The sequence below is a fragment of the Podarcis muralis genome, chromosome 8, assembly GCF_964188315.1.
Source record: "Podarcis muralis chromosome 8, rPodMur119.hap1.1, whole genome shotgun sequence".
Lineage (NCBI taxonomy): Eukaryota > Metazoa > Chordata > Lepidosauria > Squamata > Lacertidae > Podarcis > Podarcis muralis.
This window is the reverse complement of record NC_135662.1, coordinates 18,768,021-18,788,218: the sequence shown is the minus strand read 5'-3', so window position 1 is coordinate 18,788,218 and position 20,198 is coordinate 18,768,021. Positions and strand designations below refer to the sequence as shown.

Genomic DNA, 20,198 nt, shown 5'->3' with positions numbered 1-20,198 from the left:
AATGGCTGCTTTCATCCCCACTACAATTTAGTTTACAGATGAAGAAGGAGTTCAGCCGTGGATGGAAATTGCAGGGAATATATTTCAGATAAAAATCAGGAGGAACATTTTCATTGTTAAGAGCTGTGGAGCAGACTGCCTCTGGAGGTGGTGGGCTTTCCTTTGCCTGTTTAAATTGGTCAAACATTTGCCAAAGATTATGTACTTGCATATAAGGGACACTGGTGGAGCTGTGGGTAAAAGCCTCAGCGCCTAGGGCTTGCTGATCGAAAGGTCGGCGGTTCGAATCCTCGCAGCGGGGTGCGCTCCCGTTGCTCAGTCCCAGCGCCTGCCAACCTAGCAGTTCGAAAGCACCCCCGGGTGCAAGTAGATAAATAGGGACCGCTTACCAATGGGAAGGTAAACGGCGTTTCCGTGTGCTGCACTGGCTCGCCAGATGCTGCTTGTCACGCTGGCCACGTGACCCAGAAGTGTCTTCGGACAGCGCTGGCCCCCGGCCTCTTGAGTGAGATGAGCGCACAACCCTAGAGTCTGTCAAGACTGGCCCGTACGGGCAGGGGTACCTTTACCTTTACCTTTATGTACTTGCATCCTGCATTGAACATAGGGTTGGGCTAGACCAGGGATGACTGCCATGCCAGGGCCTGATCTGCACCCTAGTAAAAATTCTCTCTCTCTCCCGCCCCACCCCTCTCTCTCTCTCACACACACACAAACACTGCACAAGATTGTCTATTTTGGCAGCAGCAGCAAAAAGGAACAACAGAAATACATCACTGGAGTGGATGGAGAAGTTTGATAGGGATGCCAACTGCTAGTTCCCTGATTATCAGACTGAAAACTGGACAATTGTTGTGATAACAACCATCCTCAGATAATCTGCATGGATCAGCTGGATGTGTGTGAATGTCCCTTTGTATGTGTGTGTGTTAGAAAATGTGTATCCTGGGAGGGTGTGCGGCCTGCAAGAGTGTGGGGTGGCCTCACCTACTTTTAGCCACAGCCACTACTGGCATGAAATCTCTGGAGGGTTGACCAAGAGCAATGATAGACCTTAGCCCCAAAATGATGAGATATCTCTGGACCAGATGCTATGTGACATTTCCCTTCCAATGATATAATTCATTTATTCTTTATTAGAAACAACTTCGTGTTTCAATAGCCTCGCAGGCAGTATGAAAGCTGCCCATTTTAGCCCCATCAGATGGGGGGGGGGAGGGATTTTAATTATGCAAACACACTATAACCTCTGCCATGCTTACTTACGCACACAGGATGGAAGCTGACCAGACCAGTTGTGATCCTGCTGGCATATTCGCACAGAAGAGCCGATGAGTCGAAAGCCAGGACTGCACTGATATACGACAGTGTCTCTGTAGCCGTAATTCTCTCCAATTACTTGACCATTGACTATAAGGTCTGGAATACCACAGTGTCCAGCTACAAAAAGATACAATTATGGTGGTTTACAAACAGGAACAGCACTTTTATTTCTTGTCCGCCATTATTGTTTGTATTTTAGTTCTAATATTTATATTTCACCATTGCATTTCCTTCATGCAATACCGGATACAACATATAACACTTCTGCACATAAAACTTACCACAACCCTGTTGGTAGGTTAGCCCAAGAAGTAGTGAATGGCCCAGTGTCTTTAATGACTGAAGGGAGATTTGAAGCATGGTCTTGAATAAAAATCGCCACAGCCAACATAGTGCAGTGGCTAGAGTGCTTGATTTAAATAAATAGCTTTGAATCCCTGCTCAGCCATGAATAAGCCTGGGCAACTTTATTCCAGTCGCTCTGTCTCAATCTGAAATGCTTCATAATGTCATTGTTAGGGCTAAATGGTGTAATTCCCATGCAGGTTGCCCAATAAGACACCAGGGAATCATGGAAAATAAAACTGCTTAATCAAAAAAAAATATATCTAAGCAGTATACACAGAACTGTAAAATAATTGGGGAATCCTCTCCCATATCCTTCTGCTGGCAGGCTAAGAACTTTTTATTTAGATGGGCATTTGAAAACTAAGATGCAGATAAAGCTGACCAGTGGGCTGCTATCGAGGCGAACTGTATTTTCGTTCTGGTTTTAAGTGTGTATTTTAACTATTGTTTTCAATTAGTCAGTTTTATTGCTCTACATTTCATAATGTTGTAAGCCACCTTAAATCCCAATTTGAGAGAAAGGTGGGCTGTAAATACATTAAATTAATAATAACTAAATTGTAAATGGTATCCAACTAAATAGGTCTACTAGTGTAAGGATTTCCACTTGTCCAATGGAATGTCCCCTTCCTCTCCTCTCCCTGTGTACCCTCCCCAAATCTGTTCCAAAGGGTTGGGAAAGCCAGAACAGATTTAAGAGGACATGGGTAGAGAAGATGGATCCTACAGGCAAAAGACTTTATGATAGCGGGTCAGTTTAGTTGGATGCCATCTTATTTGTCCAGATTTAATGGATATTATTATTTTGCTGAAATAATGTTCGCAAAGTTCTGAATAGAAGTTCAAGTCCACCTGGGGGAGGATTAAATTCCCGCTCCACCCCCTCAGAGCATAGTGCAGGTGTTAATTGATAAATCAACCACACAATGCCAAATGATGGCTGGTTTTATTTAAATGCATACCTTGTATAATAATCACCTGTCATTTTGTGAATACATTCTGTACATTCTTATATGAAAAAAGTGGGTTCCATAGAAATTTATTTCTGTGTAAATTTGGGAACATATCTACTTATGTGTTACCTGCTGTACAAAACCAAAGCTCGTTAATGCTATTTCAGAGAGTTCCCAATTATACAGACTCAATCCGCCCTGAAGCATCAACACACACACACACTTATAGACTGTATATATTTGAAAAATGCCATTCTCCTCATAATTAAACAGATGTGCAGTAGTAGTCAACTACATTTTACCCAGAGTAGACCCACTTAAATTAATGACTATGATTAAGTTAGGTCCATTCATTTCAATATGCCCACTGAATAAAACGTAGTTGCATATCACACATAAAAATGAATGGTGATGGAGGTAAATATTCTCCATCTGAAGACAGTAATATATGAACTGTGGAAGTGTGAAGGGATGCATTGCTGAAAGGGAAGGGATATTGTGAGAGCTCTCATTTATAGTCATTTCCATCACCAAGGAAACCACTCTTTTTTTGTCTGCACATCTTGGAGAATGGCTGTCTCGTTATGCCATGAAAAAGGAGGTGCACAAGGGCTTCAAACAATGGCAATAGTGCTATTATTACAAATAATTGGTGACTGTTTACTGCATAGCCATTCCAGCATGGCTTGTTTAATTCCCCTTCAGTTTCAATGAGTCGGAGTAGACTCGCCCCTCCCTTTCCCTTTTTTGCTTCTAAAATGTCTGTGATGAAAAGAATTTCAAGAGTGCCTATTTGACACTGTCAAAAATGCGAGAACACCTGCCACTGTAAAAACCTTGCTGCACACTATACATTTTACAGCTCCTTTTGTTGTTAATGGTCTTATGGTGCTTCCATTTTAAACCATTTCAATGCTCTGGGCCAGATGAAGGAGACGGAGCAAAAGCATTCTCTTTTCCAAAGTTCGAAACCAATCTATCTGGCCATTTGGGAAGAAGAAGAAAAGTTATTCAACTACGGCTCAATTTAAAATATAATCACTCTTGATCATTTCTTTGTAGGACAGTAACTTTTTCCATGCTCCTTTTCTTCACAATGACCCCTCCCCAGCTCTTACATTATGTTTCTAAGTCCCCCTTCCCAATATTCCAGAGAAAAGAACAAATTGCTTCATTCAGTATTATCAAAACCAAACATATGAATTAACTTTTTCTTTATCTTTTGGCTGTTTTGTTACAAACATGCCACTTCTGATAACATACAACATTCTGGAATGGGACCTATATGCCACTATATTCCTTCTGTTTAATCCATAATCAAGATTCCTTTCTATTAACTGATTTTGGGGGTACTAAACATGTCAGGATGCTTAACAGCACTTAAGGGACAGTCCTAAACAAAGATCCCTCAAGATGAGTGAGTTAGAATATGGTGGAAATCCAGCGCACCTTGCTGGTTCCCAGCTCAAGTCCCCAATCAAGTTCTGCCAAAGGTGTCCATGTAACTTGTTCATTCCAGGCTCAGCTGGATGAGCCAAGGGCAGCATAATTCCCCCAAAAGGGGAATAACTGACATGGGAGTTGGATGCTAACTGTGTTGGTGAAAGCTTTCATCTTTGGCTGTAGAATGTACTGCTTGGTAAATTTTCTATCTCAATAAATCAATTCATGAGAACCACCTAAGCTAGTCTGTTGCAGCAACCCAAATCAGATGATATGCTCTGGGCCACCAAAGCTAATAATAATAATAATAATAATAATAATAATAATAATAATAATAATAATAATGTAGTATTATTTATACCCCGCCCATCTGGCTGGGTTTTCCCAGCCACTCTGGGTGACTTCCAACAGAATACTAAAATACAACAATCTATTAAACATTAAAGGCTTCCCTAAACAGGGCTGCCTTCAGGTGTCTTCTAAAAGTATGGTAGTTGTTTATCTCTTTCACATCTGGTGGGAGGGCATTCCACAGGGTGGGTGCCACTGCCAAGAAGGCCCTCTGCCTGGTTCCCTGTAACCTGGCTTCTCACAGTGAAGGAACCACAAGAAGGCCCTCGGCACAGTACCTCAGTGTCCGGGCAGAACGATGGGGGTGGAGACGCTCACTATGCTACACTAAATATGTTGTTATTTAAGGTAAATGACTATATGCTGTTTTGCATAATTTTACTGTTATACAACCATGTCTTCCATGTATTGTCATGGGTCCATGCTGAAATGGATCTGCAATAAACAGTTCTCCTGACTGATATTTCATGAAGAAACAGAGTTAAGCATCATCATCATGCTGAAGGCACCTTGCTCCCAAACACCCAATGACCGCTCTCAGTGGCTTTGCGTAGATATTAAATAGCACTGGAAACAAAATAGTGCCCTGTGGCACCCTACTGCACAACCATGGCTTGAGAAGCACTCTCTCAATGCTACTCGATGCACTCGGTCCTGTAGGTAGGACAAGGACCATTGTAGCACAGTGCCCCCAATTCCCACAGCACAAAGCCGGCCCAGGAAAATGCCATGGCCAATGGTATTGAAAGATGCAGAGAGACTGAGGAGGAGTGGAAAGGTCATACTCCCCTTGTCTCACTGTCTGTAAAGGTCATTCACCAGGGTGACTCAAGCTGACTCAGTCCTATATCCAGGCCTGGATTCAGATTGTAATGGGTCTAAATAATCCATGTCATTCAATAATGTTTGCAGTTGCCCCTCCTCAACTGTCTCCACCATCTTCCCCAATTGATTCCAGTCCAAAGGGTCCATGGATGGTTCTTTAGGAGTCATCACTCTATCACTCTTTCAAGGCAACAGGGACCACCTCTTTATGCAATGAAGTGTTAACCACACTCTGGACTCAACCAATCAACTCCCCTCTCCTAGATTTTATAAGCCAGGAGGGCTGCATATTAGCCACAATTTCTTTAATTTACTTAATGCCTAGTAACTGTTAATATTTCCATGTTTTATTTCTAATCTCTAGGTTTTCCATGGGGGAAAGTACAAAAATGGTACATTAAAGATAAATTGGAAATGCCACCTCCCTTGGCATGCTTCTGTATCTTTTAAATGTCAAATAATTTGATTTGAGAACTATGAGAAAGCAACAATCCAAGCTTTTTTACAAGTTTGTATTCCTTTATTTTTATCCTTTCAGACTAATGATTCCCCAGGAAGCGGAAACATTCAGTTCTGCACAGGCATCAAACAACTGTGACCTTATAGTGAGCAAGCCGGTAATTGTTTATGGTAAAAGTTCAGGAGAATTGGATTCTGCTCATGTAGTGGTTTCTTGCAGTTCTTAGCTTCTAATTGGTTTCCTTTACCATTTCTTTTAAGGTCTAAGGGGAAATAAATATAACTAGTTGTCAAGCAGTCAGAGCCTCGCTTATTTCCCTATGACAAAGAATTCCCTTGGCAAGACAAAGAGGAGTAGTTAAGCTGTCCTCCATGGAACATCTGTTAAAACAATAGCCCTTTAACAATGTTCAGAATGGGGGTGGACGGGACACAACCTCCATTCTCTACTGACCCACTCCTGCTATTTTTCACAAGTTGATTTTTTCTGTGTACACAGGCCCCATATACTGTTTGTACCTGCGTAGACTCCAGGTACTTGTTAACACCTGGAGACTGGCAGTAGGGATGCTTGAAAAAAACTCACGCCCCTCCCCAGTTCCAGTATGAGCTGACCTGATTCCTCCTGGGTTAATGTGCAAAGCAGAAGGCAGTTAACTTCCAGCTTTTGCACTGCTCTGAACTTTGTGTTACATTTTTGGGAGTTAGGAACTGCCAGATTGGTTTTTAAAACATATATTTTGAGACAAAATATGTTTAGAGATGTATATATATATATTTTGGGGGGTTGTATTTTATGAGAAAATACATTCAAAATACATATTATTATTTGTGTGTGTGTGTGTGTGTGTATTTAAATACACATTTTGATGGAGGTTCCCACTTTAAACATTTCAGGTTACTGTTGTAATGGGATGAAACATATTTATCAACAAACACATGCAAAAGTGATATGGATGGACCCTAGTTGGAGATGTAGCAGTGTTCCCGTGTCAACACTTCAGATCTACACACATGTAGAAAGCTAATCTCTGCCAAATACCGGTACTTTTAGCTCAAGTGGCTCTGCCATTTTGTTTATGGAAGGCTAACCATGGAAGAAAAGTGGAACCACTGAACCATTACTAAATTACTAGTATAAATAAAAATGAAAACATACAGGTTGGGGCGGAAGGCTGAGCAAAGGAAGAAGGAACATTACCCCTGCAGGTTGAAATCCTAAAAGTAAAGTTATATTACCATGTGCCATTTCATTGCATTGCCTTGCACTCTGCCATTGTGATGATAAATGATAATGGAACTATAATGGCAACTTCAGAATGCTATCACTGTCTTAAACTCAATTGGAAAGGATATTTCAGTAAGGAAAGTTTCTCTTGAATGCAACAGAAATAAATTTGTTGACAGGAAATGGATGCTCAGGTCAGCACATATGGTCACATGACCACACAGTAGGGCTGTAAATTTACAATTGGCACAAAGGGAAACTAATTTCTTACCTAAGCATCTTGTTTCCGTTCCACTCCATAGTCCAGAAGAGAGACATTCCCTTACAGCTGAGCCCACCAACATGAATCCTAAGTCACAAGTGAAGATAGCTGTCGAGCCATAGGTGATCTGAGTTCCAATCTTATTCCCATTTGGAGGTATAGGAAGCTCGCCACAGGAAATAACTTTAAAAGTTAAAAGAAGGAGAAATATGTTGCACACACAAAATCCACATGTAAACATTCAGTGCTCGTTTTTCAGTGAAGGTGATTAAAATGCTATATCTTAGGGTGAATGCAGAGTGATAAATGATGCAAAATAACAAACCCAAAACATTATATTACAAAAAATGTTCATACTATCAAAAAAATTGTTAAATAATACTAATGTCATAGAATAAATTAATGACTTTTATGGCTGTTTTAGAAATAGTTACCAAAAAAAACCCCTCACTTTAATCTCACTCCTTGCTTTCTGAAATGTATGAAGCTGCCCCTGAATGTGATTAGTATAAGTCAGCATCAATATGAGTTGTTTCAGATGCAGACCTATCTTCTGAGTAAGCCATCATGATGGACTTGTCTACAGAAATATTGAGAATTTAATAGGTTTGGGCCGGACAGTTTTGGCCGGTACTCACTTTGGCAGTACGGTCTCTCATTCCTCCAACTCCAAGTTCCATTGGGAAGACATTCAATGGATTCTGGTCCCAATCCATGATATCCTGGATCACAGCTGAAAACAACTTTTGTTTTGTACTCATAGTGAGAACCATTCACTATACGCCACCTTCCATGTTCCAAGGTGAAAGAATTGATGCTTGGGCATGTAACAACTAGAGAGAGGAGGGAGGAAAATTTGTCTTGAAGTCCAATGAGTAAATTTGTGAATATGAAGTTTTATACATTTACAACATCATCATCATCATCATCATCATTATGCCCCATCCATCTGGCCAGGTTGCCCCAGCCAATTTAAACAGCTGCACAATAATCTACAGGCTATATTTAATTTGGGGAGTCAAGCTATATTCATTTTATGAATATGAATACCCTGTATTTCATTTTTTTTCTCCTTAGATCTGGAGAGTGAGTATTATTTTACTGCTCAAACAAATTATTTAATGGATTGTGTATCACAGTTTTAAAACACTTCTAGATTAAGGGGAATTTTCCCCCAACCCCCTCAGTCATCTTCAACTTTTGCTGACACAATCAGAATTGCTGCTTTCATTCCCCCTCTAGCAAAACTACCCCTGCTCCAGAATTGGATCATGTTATGGTTTACAAAAGTCATTTCCCTTGATATTATCATTTGGTTGTATGGGGGAGAGGGGAAACTCAAACTCTCAGCTTAGTAACAAAACTTTACAATCATAATACTGTCTTACTTTTATAGTGCGTTTATCCTGAGTAAGTGCTATGCCAGATTTAAAATAACAACAAAGCTCTGCAGATCAAGATATATTTGCAAATAACCAGTAATTCACTTACAGCTATTTAAAAAATTGAGGTCCCTGAGTCAATTCTTTTAACTCAACACAACATATCCTTCCTCCCTTGTGTTACTCCATACATGCCTTTAAGGAGATGTCCAACACTTGGAGAATTTCACAGCTTTTGATGCTCTTTCATGAACCTATGCCTGCAACCATGATCTAAATAACCCCATAATGTTTACCAAACCTTTCTGTTGCTCTGCTATTTTCATTAACGAAGTAGTTTCTTTGCTTATTCTAGTTTGCATTCTAATCCCAATGGCAGATGCACTGGTTGTGGAATTATTGGGCAGCTTTGGACTAGCAACTGTTCACTTGAAAATGAAAGCCGATGACAACCAAAATAGCAAAAGAAATTCAGCTGGAATTGTCTAGATTGTCCTTACCTACGCAACGAGGTGTTTTATTATGGTTGCTCCATGTGCCATCTGGCTGACATGCTGCTGTAGTAAGTTCCTTGGATGATAGCCTGTACCCATCATTGCAAAAATAAGTAACCCGTGTGCCTACCAAATAATCTGTAGTTAATATCCCACCATTCACTGGGGCTTTGGGAATGCCACAAGAGATAGCTGCAGGTTTGAAACAAACACACAGTTAGACACAATATCATCATACTGGCCTTGTCTTAATCTGTTTATCATATTTTTGAAGTTCAGAAACATATATGTTTATGTATCTAGAGAGAGAGAGAGAGAGATAAAAGAAGTAAGTAAGGAAGGATTAGGAAAACATATAAAATATTATCAAGGAAGGTTTATTTTAAATCCCTTCTTAGGCTGGAACACAGCAAGCGACAGCACTCTCACTTGCTCTTTGCAATCGCTCGTTCATTCCAAATGGTCTCCACTGTTTCAGTATTCAACTGTACAATGTATAGAACTGCTGTATTCAGGTCTTGTTTGCTGGCTTTCTATTGGCAACTGGTATAGGATGCTGGACTAGATGAGCCTTTGACCTGACCCAACAGGGCTTTTCTACTATTTTTATGTTCTTACTCATTGACCTTTCACAGGTTACACATCAAGAATAAGTCCCAATGAATACAGTAGACTTACTCCAAAGTAAAGACTCTCCTCCCTGAAAGAGAGGGGAGGGGTTGTGGTCGGGGCCCGAGCTCCGGCTAGCAGGGGGCGTGGCCCCCTGCCCGCCCGCTCACCTGGCTGGCGCCCACGCCCCCTCGGTGGCCATCCAACCAGGAGCCACTGAGGGGGCGTGTTCAGCAGCATTTTGCTGCGGCGCCAGCCTTTCCCGGCCTCATTCTTCCTCCGTCCATCGCAAGTCACCCACCCTCCACTCCCTTTTAGTTAGGGCTTAGGTTTTTGGCCTTGCTATGGACCTTAGGTTGGTCGCCCCGGTTGTCTGGGGGGCCTGGTAGGAGTTTTTCCATTTGGCACTAGGCTTTTTGGTTTTTTCGCCTACCTCGTAGCAATCGTCACAACTTCTGTGGTATTGGTGGGTAGGTTAGGCATTGGAATAATGTGTTGCGCTGTGTGGAAGTGCTAGGTGTGGCCATCGCCTATGCCTTCAATTTTTAGGGGTATTCCGTTAAAGGAATCTGGGGGTCGTGTATTCCGTCCGATGCCTGATTGGCGGGAGGCCTTGGCACGACCCTCAGTGACAGCAGGGGTGAGCCTATAGTTGGATTGGCATCAACAGGCTCCACCTACTGGTGAATAACCCACTTGTTTCGATCCAATGCCTAAGCCAATACCTTTTCAATTGCTGTAACCAATAAAGTTGTGGCCTTTTCTAGCCCATTAACCTTACATCACGTGTCCTTGTGTCTTTATTTCACTTCGCCTGGGTCGGGTCCTCGAACCACAAATAGGATCAAACCAAATTAACTCATGCACATATCTTGACTGTTGCTTCAATGGCTCTGAACTGCCATTCCAGACTAACAGGTGTATCTTAACTGAACACTGGTGACGGGGCAGAGGCTTCTTGTGCACCTGAAAGCAGCAGGTGACCTTAGGGGGATAGAGGGCAGGGCACATGACACACATCTCTATCATCCAAAATAGATGACTGGCTAGGAGACCTCCAGAGGAACAGTCTGAGCAGCTGCCACTGCTGTCCCCATCCCTGAGGATCTGCTACCTAAAGCAGCTTTCTCACCATGCCAAACAGTAGGAGCAGCCCAGATCATAGTGATAGTCATTACCCTCACGATTATCCTCACCATCACTGAGATACAGTGTGGTGAACTGGTTAGACTAGGCATGTCGTCCAAAGTCTGTTTGGGGGGCTTAATCCGGTCTGTCAGTCGGTTTAACCCAGCCCCCCGCAGGCAGTTCCTCCCCATGGTTCTAAGAAAGGTCAACAACTTTGGTTGGCCCGCACGTATGTTCACTTCATAAAATCTGGCCTTCTTTGAACACCCCTGGGTTAGACTAAAACCTGTCAAACACTGTATTTCAGCCTAACATACATCACAGGGATATTGTGAGGATAAAATGGGCAGGGGAAGAACCATCAGGTTTTTGGAGGAAATATGGGATGTAAATGTAACAGCAGCAGCAGAAACAACAACAACTAAATCAGAGTAGCAGCAGTGGCTCTAATGGAGGCAGATATAGTATATCAAAGGCTCTTCTGTGCTTTGACCTTTTGCACACAGTTTACTTTTGCTTGTTCTAATAAAGCCACTGTACCTTTTCTTTCCTCCAATAACCACATCACCTCCTATTTCCTTCCCTGGCTATCCTAGCAAACTAATATTTGCCAGATATTGTTTCCCTCTAGATATTTTTTCCATAAATATGAACTGATGCAGTAGACTACATGGAACAATGCAAACTGAAGGCTGAGGTCGGTGCGTTTGGAACATTCTTCTGCCTCTATTTTATGGTTCTAAATTTTTCACAGGCCCATCAATTGAATGTAGACCAGATAAAAATGATTTGATAGCGCTGAAAGGAAAAGAAAGGGATTGTTCTGGTTTGGATAAAGATAACGCAATGAAGGAAATTCTCACTTGGTAGAGGCTATTGTGATACAGGATTTGCCTAGGAGGAAAAAACCTATTAATGAAAAAGGCAAACCACAGTAATATATTTCTGGGCTAAATTGAGTATATATATTATAGCTTAAGCATGGTGTTGGTTCTATACATTTTGGCACCATTACAAGTGCTACTACCTGCCTGAGAACCCACAAACCTGGGGGAATCCTACTTGGGAAACTTCACAGACATTCAACTCCACTTTCTAGCTCTTGATTCCCTGAATTTAAGGGCACTTATGTGGGGGCTATTCCATACATATCATTTAAGTGACAACTACATGTGTCCCAATGACTGAATTGGCACCCCTGGTGCTGAAAACGTGCACACTTTACCCTAATGTGTGCAATTCAATGCAGACTGCCGGCTATGCATATTATATTGCTTTACTGTCAAATGTTTTGCTTCATGCCACTTGGTTAATTGCATGATGCCCTGGAGCTTGTCGTGAATAATGGCTGAAAGATTCCCTAGCTTAAATAAGTCAAATAAAAATGGAGCTTTTCTCTCTCTTTTTGCATTAACTGGAGTTAGCAGCGCTACTGGTGCACTAGAGCATCCATAGATATTTGGAATGGAATCAAAGTGGGCAAATCCAATTCTGTAAGGAAAAGCTGATTACCTTGACATGCTGGGACAGGTGCATCCCATGCATGATATCCATTGGGAGATTTCCTGCACAAAGCGTTGCTTTTTCCGACAAGGCGGAATCCTCGGTCGCAAGCCCAGCGAACCACACTGTTCAGCTGCCCACCTGTCTGGCTAACAATGAACCCATGAGGAGGTGACTCTGGGGTGCTGCAGTAAAGGGCTTTGAAAACAAAAGAAAGAAGCAATCAGTGCATGGATTTCTCCCCCACATATCACCTTATTTAACAGTAGGCATTTTCCTGTGGGGATTGCAAACTTTGGAGCCTTGACCCCTTTAGCAGCAGTGGTGAAGACCCCAAGGAAAGGGGAGATAATAAGGCTGTATTCTGACACTGACCATCATGGAACTTTGAAGTGTCAGGCATAGCCCTATTGGCTTTAGCCCAAACGTAGCAGAGTTTTCCTGCACAGCGAAGAAGCTAGTTGCGGCAGTAATGACTAGTCAGCTAGACTCAGAAGAACTATTTTACAGGATTTATTAAAAGGAGAAAAATAAAACCAGCAGAGTTTCTGCATACAAATAAAAGCAAAATAAATCCTCTCTCTCTCTCAAAACCATACACAGCACTTCTACTCCTAACAACACCTCACATCAAACTGAGCTAGCAGTCCCTTGATAACAGAGCAGAGTGCTGGTCGTTAACCAATCAGAGTAGTTTCTAGGTCAAGCAGACCTGGGCTTTCTGCCAAGAGTAAATTGACACCAGCTTGAGTTAATTGTGTGAAGCTAGAATCTGCAAGTTTCCCACGAGAACCAATTAACAGAAACTGAACACCCCCTCACAGATTCTGCTGAACAATTAACACCAAATACACCTATGTAGGAGATCATTTTTCCAGCAAACCTAAACCCTTGCACATTCGCTTGTTCTTTATCTTTGCCAATGGTTTAGTTAACACATCTGCTACATTTTCTTCACTTGATACATAAGTACAGGTGATTACATTGTCTTGTACACAGCAACGTACATTTTGGTATTTTACAGAGATATGTTTGGAACGCGATTTGAAACCCTCTGTTTTACTTAAGGTTATACAAGCTTGATTATCAATGTAAACTCGTACTGGTTCTCCACAATTTACATTTAAATCTGCTAACAAATGCTTGAAATAAATCACCTCGTTGCACAATTCACTCAATGCTGCGTACTCTGATTCCGTTGATGACACACTTACAACGTCTTGCTTGCGTGACCGCCAGCTGATTAAAGCTCCACCGACCATTATGACTAGTCCTGTGACAGATTTTCTATCCGGCAAATTTCCCCAGTCACTATCACAGTAGCAACTCAACATTTCATCCTCTGAAGAATTTAATTGTAACATATAGCCAATTGTCTGTTTGAGATACCTCAGAACTTGTTTTACCCCTTTCCAGGCATTTAGTGTGGGTCTTGAGACCAATCTACTTAATATGCCTACTGCATAGCTAATATCAGGTCTGGACCACTGTGCTAGATACAATAAACTTCCAATTACAGAGTGATATACATCAGGATGTTCAAATTCAGGACCCTCATCTATATGAAGTGTTTTTATGAAACCTGGATCCATAGGCACCACTGCCCCTTTGCAATCCTGCATCCTGTATGTAGTCAGTAGTTGTTTAACTTTGTTCTGCTGACTAATTAGACAGCTGCCATCTTGGGCCCAGCACACTTCCAACCCTAGATATGTCCTAACCGGGCCTAAGTCTTTCACTTTGAACTTACTGGACAATTGTTTGGCAAACCTTTTAGTTTGTTTATCTGTTTTGCAGGCATACAAAACATCATCTACATAAATCAGACAAAACTCTTGATCGCTGCCTGTACCACGTACATAAACACAATTGTCAGCTGTACTCTGCTTGAAACCAAATGACACTAAGGCCTCATGGAAACATTTGTTCCAAGATCTTGCAGCCTGTTTGAGACCATATAGAGCTTTGTTTAATTTTAACACTCTATTGGAACCTGTCTCATAACCAGGTGGTTCGGCTAGATACAGGTCTTCTGATATTGATGCATGTAAATATGCAGTCTGAATGTCAAAATGGTTTAACAGGAGTTTTCTCTTTGCTCCAAGCGTTAAAATCAGCCTTACACTGTCCCCCTTAGCAGTAGGGGAAAAAGTCTCGTCATAATCTTTTCCAGGCCTCTGAGAGTATCCTTGAGCCACTAAACGAGCTTTGTATTTGTACTCTCCTGTCACCAGAGGTTTAAGTTTGTACACCCACCTGCAGCCTACAATCTTTGCCCCCTCAGGCGCTGCTACTGGTGTAAAAACCTTGTGCTCATTCAGAGAGGACATCTCTTCCTCCATTGCCTGTTTCCAGCGCTCTGCCTCCTCTTTTGGTAACTTTAACACATCCTGAAAACTCTTGGGTTCTGCAATCACACTAAACACATTTGCAGTATCTGGAGAAAAACGCACTGGAGGCACTCCTTTGTTTTGTCTTTTAGATCTTCTGGGAGAAAATTTTTCTTCTGACCCACTTTCCTCCTCAGAACTACGACCTCTCTTTTGTTGCATAGCAACTGGTCTTTGGCTAACTCCACTTTCTTGAGAGCTCTTATCTGAACTTTCCTCCCCCTCAGACTCTGACTCCCTGTGTCTACCTTCAGAGTCATGAAGTTCCTGGGAAGGTTCAAACCAAACTTCAGTATTGGCATGTAGTCTCTCCCAGCCACTATGTTCACAAAAACTGGCATTCCTGGAGATCACAATGCCATTTGTCCCTTCAGCAAAACGGAAACCTTTTCCCAGCTCCTGGTAACCCACAAACACTAACTGTTTGGTCTTAGGATCTCCCTTCTTCCTCATTTGTTTTGGAATTAATACCCAGGCTTTTGATCCAAACACATGCAAATGGTCAATTTTGGGTTTTTTCTGAAACAATTTAAAGTACGGGGTTGTACCTATTGTTTGATGAAAGAGCCTGTTTTGGAGATAACACGCGGTGAGCATGCTCTCCCCCCAATAAGACATGGGCAAATCAGCATCATCAAGCATGGCAAACATCATATCTTGTAAAGATCTGTTTTTTCGCTCTGCAACGCCATTCTCCTCTGGGGAAAAAACGTTCGTTTTTCTATGCCCAATGCCACGCTTTTGTAACCAATCTTTAAAGGCATTTGACATAAATTCACCACCTCTGTCCGTCTGTATCCTTTTGAGTTTAATGGACAGAAATCTTTCCACAGATGCCACCCAGCCTTTAAACTTAGTGAACACGTCACCCTTATTCTTCATGGGAAAAACCCAGGAGTAACGCGTGGCGTCATCCACAATTGTTAGTGAAAAACGTGATCCACCCCTGCTTACAGCAAATGGACCAATTACGTCCATGTGAACCAGCTGTAGCGGTGCCTCACTAACTCTGTCGCTTCTGGGGTAAGAGACTCTGTGGGTTTTAACCTTTTTACAAACATTACAATCAAGGTACTTGTTACAACTCTTTAAATTACCCCCATCAGCCAATTCAGACATTTTTAGTACACTTTTCCAGCAAGCATGCCCCATTTTCCTATGCAATAAGTGCACACAGTTGTCATGTATAGCTTTGTTATTCACTGCAGGCTGAGATTTACTGACTACTGCTGCAACTTGAGATCCTGCTTTAAGCCAAAACAAACCTCCCTCTGACTTAGCAGTGCCTAAAATCTCACCAGCCTTCTTAATGATGCAACTGTCTCCTTCAAAATACACTTTAAATCCAGCTTTTAGCAAACAATCTACAGACATCAGATTGCTCCTTAATGAAGGCACACACAGTACATTTTGCAGACATTCACGAAGACAAGGAACAAAAACTGCACCCCCCGAAATCACTTCGGAAGTACTTCCGTCTGCCAGAGCCACCTGGCTGCGCTGTGCTGAGTTCTTGGAAACAAACAATTCATCTGAATTTACGATGTGGCGAGATGCTCCCGAATCGACCACCCAGACCGCTTGTTTCTCATCAGCAATCTTGACCTCGCCGGTCACCAGCTGAGCCGACTGTTTTCGTTTGAAGAATTTCTTTTTACGCTGCTGCTGCTGCTGATCTCGTCTCTGCTCCTGAACCGGCAACTGAGACTTGACCAACTCCGGACATTGTCGTTTTAGATGCGCTGAAGACCCACATCGGAAACAACGTCTAACAGCAAACGCTGACTCCTCACCGGTACGCTGCTTTTGCTTCACCTCTGGTACGGCATGAGAACTCCTTCCAAACCGCCCGCCTGTAGAAGCCTCTGCAGCCAACGACCTTTCTTGCCGCTTCTGCCATTCTTCAATCAAACGCCCAGTAACGTAACTGACTGATAAATCATGCTCCTGCATGCCTTCTAGAGACAAAACTAAATTATCCCAGCTTTCCGGGAGAGAACTCAAAATAATAGCCACCTTCTCCTGCTGGTCTAACGCACAGTCTCTTTCCTGTAGCGCAACAAACTTTAACTGTAAACTGTGTAGGTGTTCCTGCATTGTAACCCCAGGCTGTAACATTGCCTTGTACAATGCCTTGCGAATGAACAGCTTGGAAACCGCTGTCTCACGCACATGGAGTTCTTTAAGTGCTTGCCACACACCTCTAGCTGTCTTGATTCCCCTCACATACGGCAACTGGGAATCTTCCAGCCCCAAGACAATTGTGGCCCTTGCTCTTTGGTCTTTATCGAGGTCTTCATCATCAGGCTTCGCAGGAAACTTACTCACCACTTGCCAGAGACGATCCCTCTGCAGCACTGCCTGCATGCGTTCCGACCACAGCAAGTAATTGGAGTCATTCAGACGCTCAAAAGCCATCTGAACTGGTTGTGAGGCCATCTTGAGAGCGATATCCCTGGAACCCGGAACCAGCTACTCACGACCACCGAGAGAGAAAACAGGAACCACAGCACCCAGCACTCACACGCTGCAGCTGTTGTCCTTGTGTCCGCTGCGTCACCAGCTCACAACAGTCAGGAACCAGCCAGAGAACAACAACTTCTGGAACTACTGGAACCAACGCCGTTGATGCTGACACCACCGCAACTCAGGCTGGCAGCACAATGCCCATAACCTCATGGAACTTTGAAGTGTCAGGCATAGCCCTATTGGCTTTAGCCCAAAGGTAGCAGAGTTTTCCTGCACAGCGAAGAAGCTAGTTGCGGCAGTAATGACTAGTCAGCTAGACTCAGAAGAACTATTTTACAGGATTTATTAAAAGGAGAAAAATAAAACCAGCAGAGTTTCTGCATACAAATAAAAGCAAAATAAATCCTCTCTCTCTCTCAAAACCATACACAGCACTTCTACTCCTAACAACACCTCACATCAAACTGAGCTAGCAGTCCCTTGATAACAGAGCAGAGTGCTGGTCGTTAACCAATCAGAGTAGTTTCTAGGTCAAGCAGACCTGGGCTTTCTGCCAAGAGTAAATTGACACCAGCTTGAGTTAATTGTGTGAAGCTAGAATCTGCAAGTTTCCCACGAGAACCAATTAACAGAAACTGAACAGACCATGTCTCAGCACACTTTGGGGAGGGGGCAATAGGAAGCAGAGACAAAAAGGGCTTCATAGTACATTGAAAATGGGGCAGCCTGGTTGTCACCTATATGCCCCAGTGGGAAAAGTAGTGAAGGTCTGGCCTTAGGCCAATGATAACTGATGGTTGTTTCACCTGTTTACACTTGGCTTTTGGCTTGAGAAAAAACTAAACAAACATCTAGGTAAGGAAGATGGATCTCTGGGTTGCATAGATAAGCAGAATTGACAATCAACATATCCAAACTCACAATCTCTTGCAAAATATCTGTATTGCATATTTTTTAATAGGGTATAGACGACTTCACCAGTTAGGACATACATTATGATTCATTTTCCTATGTACAAACCTTGTTTATTAATCTTATTTCTTCCCATCTGATCACATTTGCATGTGTTAATTACAAATGTAATCTACTTAGATTGTGTCAACATCCAAGTTCAAATTTTTATCGGAAGTTTCTGCATAATGTAATTGATACTTGTTTTAACATGTATCTAGGGTAATTAATATGGGTAGGAAGATCATGAAAGATGGCATCTGCAGCATGAAAAGAATATGGATACACCAGGCATGAGGTAGAGGACAGGGAGAACTTTGACACATTGAACAGATGGAAATGACTATTACTTTATTTTTTTCTGTTCAAGAGAAGTTCTGGTTCAAGATGGGTCTTGCATAGCGTACACCCCCACCCACCCCCATGCACCCTCCCCACACTTCTGTTTGAAATACTGTTGTCTGCTTCTTTGATATCTTTTTTCAGAAGCAAATTGGGTTTGTATTCTTTAAAAAGATCATTGAGGATAGTCCAGTCTGTAACTCGTCTGCAAATTAACTCACTGAACACCTCTAAGATTAGCTCTCTAGCAATGAATATCAGTATTTTGTGCTTTCTTTTCTCTAGCATGACTTAGGTGAGATACACACACACACACACACACACACACACACACACTTTTATTATTGTTTTGTCTTGGGTTCCAGAAGTGGTCCTGTCCAGGGGGTTTCCTGACTTTCCAGCTCACATGGTTAATTATCAAAAGGCAATTAATTGGCTAAAGGGCACTAAAGAAGCTGGAGGGAAGCTGATTTGACCATAGGATTAGGTCAGGCTTCCTCAGCCTCGGCCCTCCAGATGTTTTGAGACTACAAGTCCCATCATCCCTGACCACTGGTCCTGCTAGCTAGGGATCATGGGAGTTGTAGGCCAAAAGATCTGGAGGGCCGAGGTTGAGGAAGTCTGGATTAGGTAAACCCTCCTACAATTATATCTCTCTCAGATATGCAGAATACTAGGATTTTAGAAAGATACATTGGCGCAGTAATGTCAAAACCTTCAACCCAGTCATCAAACTAAGACTCTGTGCTTGTTTGGTCTGCGTACATACTGCCCCACAAAAAAAAGAAAACAAAATAAAAGATGACACAAACATTTGGATAAAGTGATAGTAAATTGTCATTCTTTTTTTTTTTGTCTCAGTCACAACTTCACCAAATGTATACAGAAGCATGCCTCTTGCATCTCTTCTAAAAATTGTTCCCACTGCACATACCTGAAACAATTGGTCTAGTTCAGTCATGAAGATGTCACCTAAACCTTTTCTAAAGTGAAACTGAAAGCAAATTTGCTAAGCCTAGTGTTATAGAATGTCTATGTTGATTAGACTTGCTACCAACAGAACAGATCATGTGTACCTTCTTGCAGATGGTCCAGAATATCTAGAATATCCTCCAAGGTCCATTTGCCCCATTTGTACACACAGATCAATGTCCAGCTGGGATGTCCTTTTTGAGCAAAATCCTTTTGCACATGCAAATGGGATTTCTCCTTCCTCTTCTATCCATGTGCCAGCACAATGTGCTCCAGGGGGTTGGAAAACCCTATGGAGCAGATTGGGAGGAATGTGCATTGGGACAGGATAGAGAAGGAAGGGGAAATTCCATTATAGCATGATGCTGGCTGGATCTTTCCAATGTTGACAGCTGAAAGTTGAGCTTGCTGATGTATTTGAAAGGTAGAAAAGAGAAAGATTTGATTGACTTACCTATATATCGTATCCTGAAACCTTTTTTGTTTGTGCCATGGTCTGCAGACCACCGAAGAAACACTTCGTGGCCACTGCTAGTTATGTTTAGAGATGAGGAATAATCTCCACTTAGGGAGATTAGTAACGGACTGTGACTATTTGATCCTTGATGATGTTGGAAGAGGTAGCAAGGCAGAGAGAAGAAAAGAAAGAAAACTAAAATTAGAGATATACTAAAAGAGATTCCTAAACAAGTAGGAAGTAAATTAATGCAATACATTGTAGCCATATCATTAATGGCATATATAGGGAATTTTATATAACAGAGTG

General features: G+C 42.1%; 1 protein-coding gene across 3 annotated transcripts in view; it reads right to left on the bottom strand.

Moving 5' to 3' along the window:
- CSMD3 (CUB and Sushi multiple domains 3) overlaps window positions 1-20,198 on the bottom strand; it is a 601,007-nt gene that overhangs the window by 63,456 nt on the left and 517,353 nt on the right. For all 3 annotated transcript variants that reach the window (XM_028736265.2, XM_028736266.2, XM_028736267.2), the window contains 6 exons: window positions 19,887-20,033; window positions 12,318-12,506; window positions 9,075-9,260; window positions 7,831-8,025; window positions 7,202-7,375; window positions 1,267-1,440 (listed from right to left, as the gene is read on the bottom strand). In XM_028736265.2, coding sequence (XP_028592098.2) covers window positions 1,267-1,440; window positions 7,202-7,375; window positions 7,831-8,025; window positions 9,075-9,260; window positions 12,318-12,506; window positions 19,887-20,033 — 1,065 coding nt within the window. The remainder of the gene's footprint in view (window positions 1-1,266; window positions 1,441-7,201; window positions 7,376-7,830; window positions 8,026-9,074; window positions 9,261-12,317; window positions 12,507-19,886; window positions 20,034-20,198) is intronic.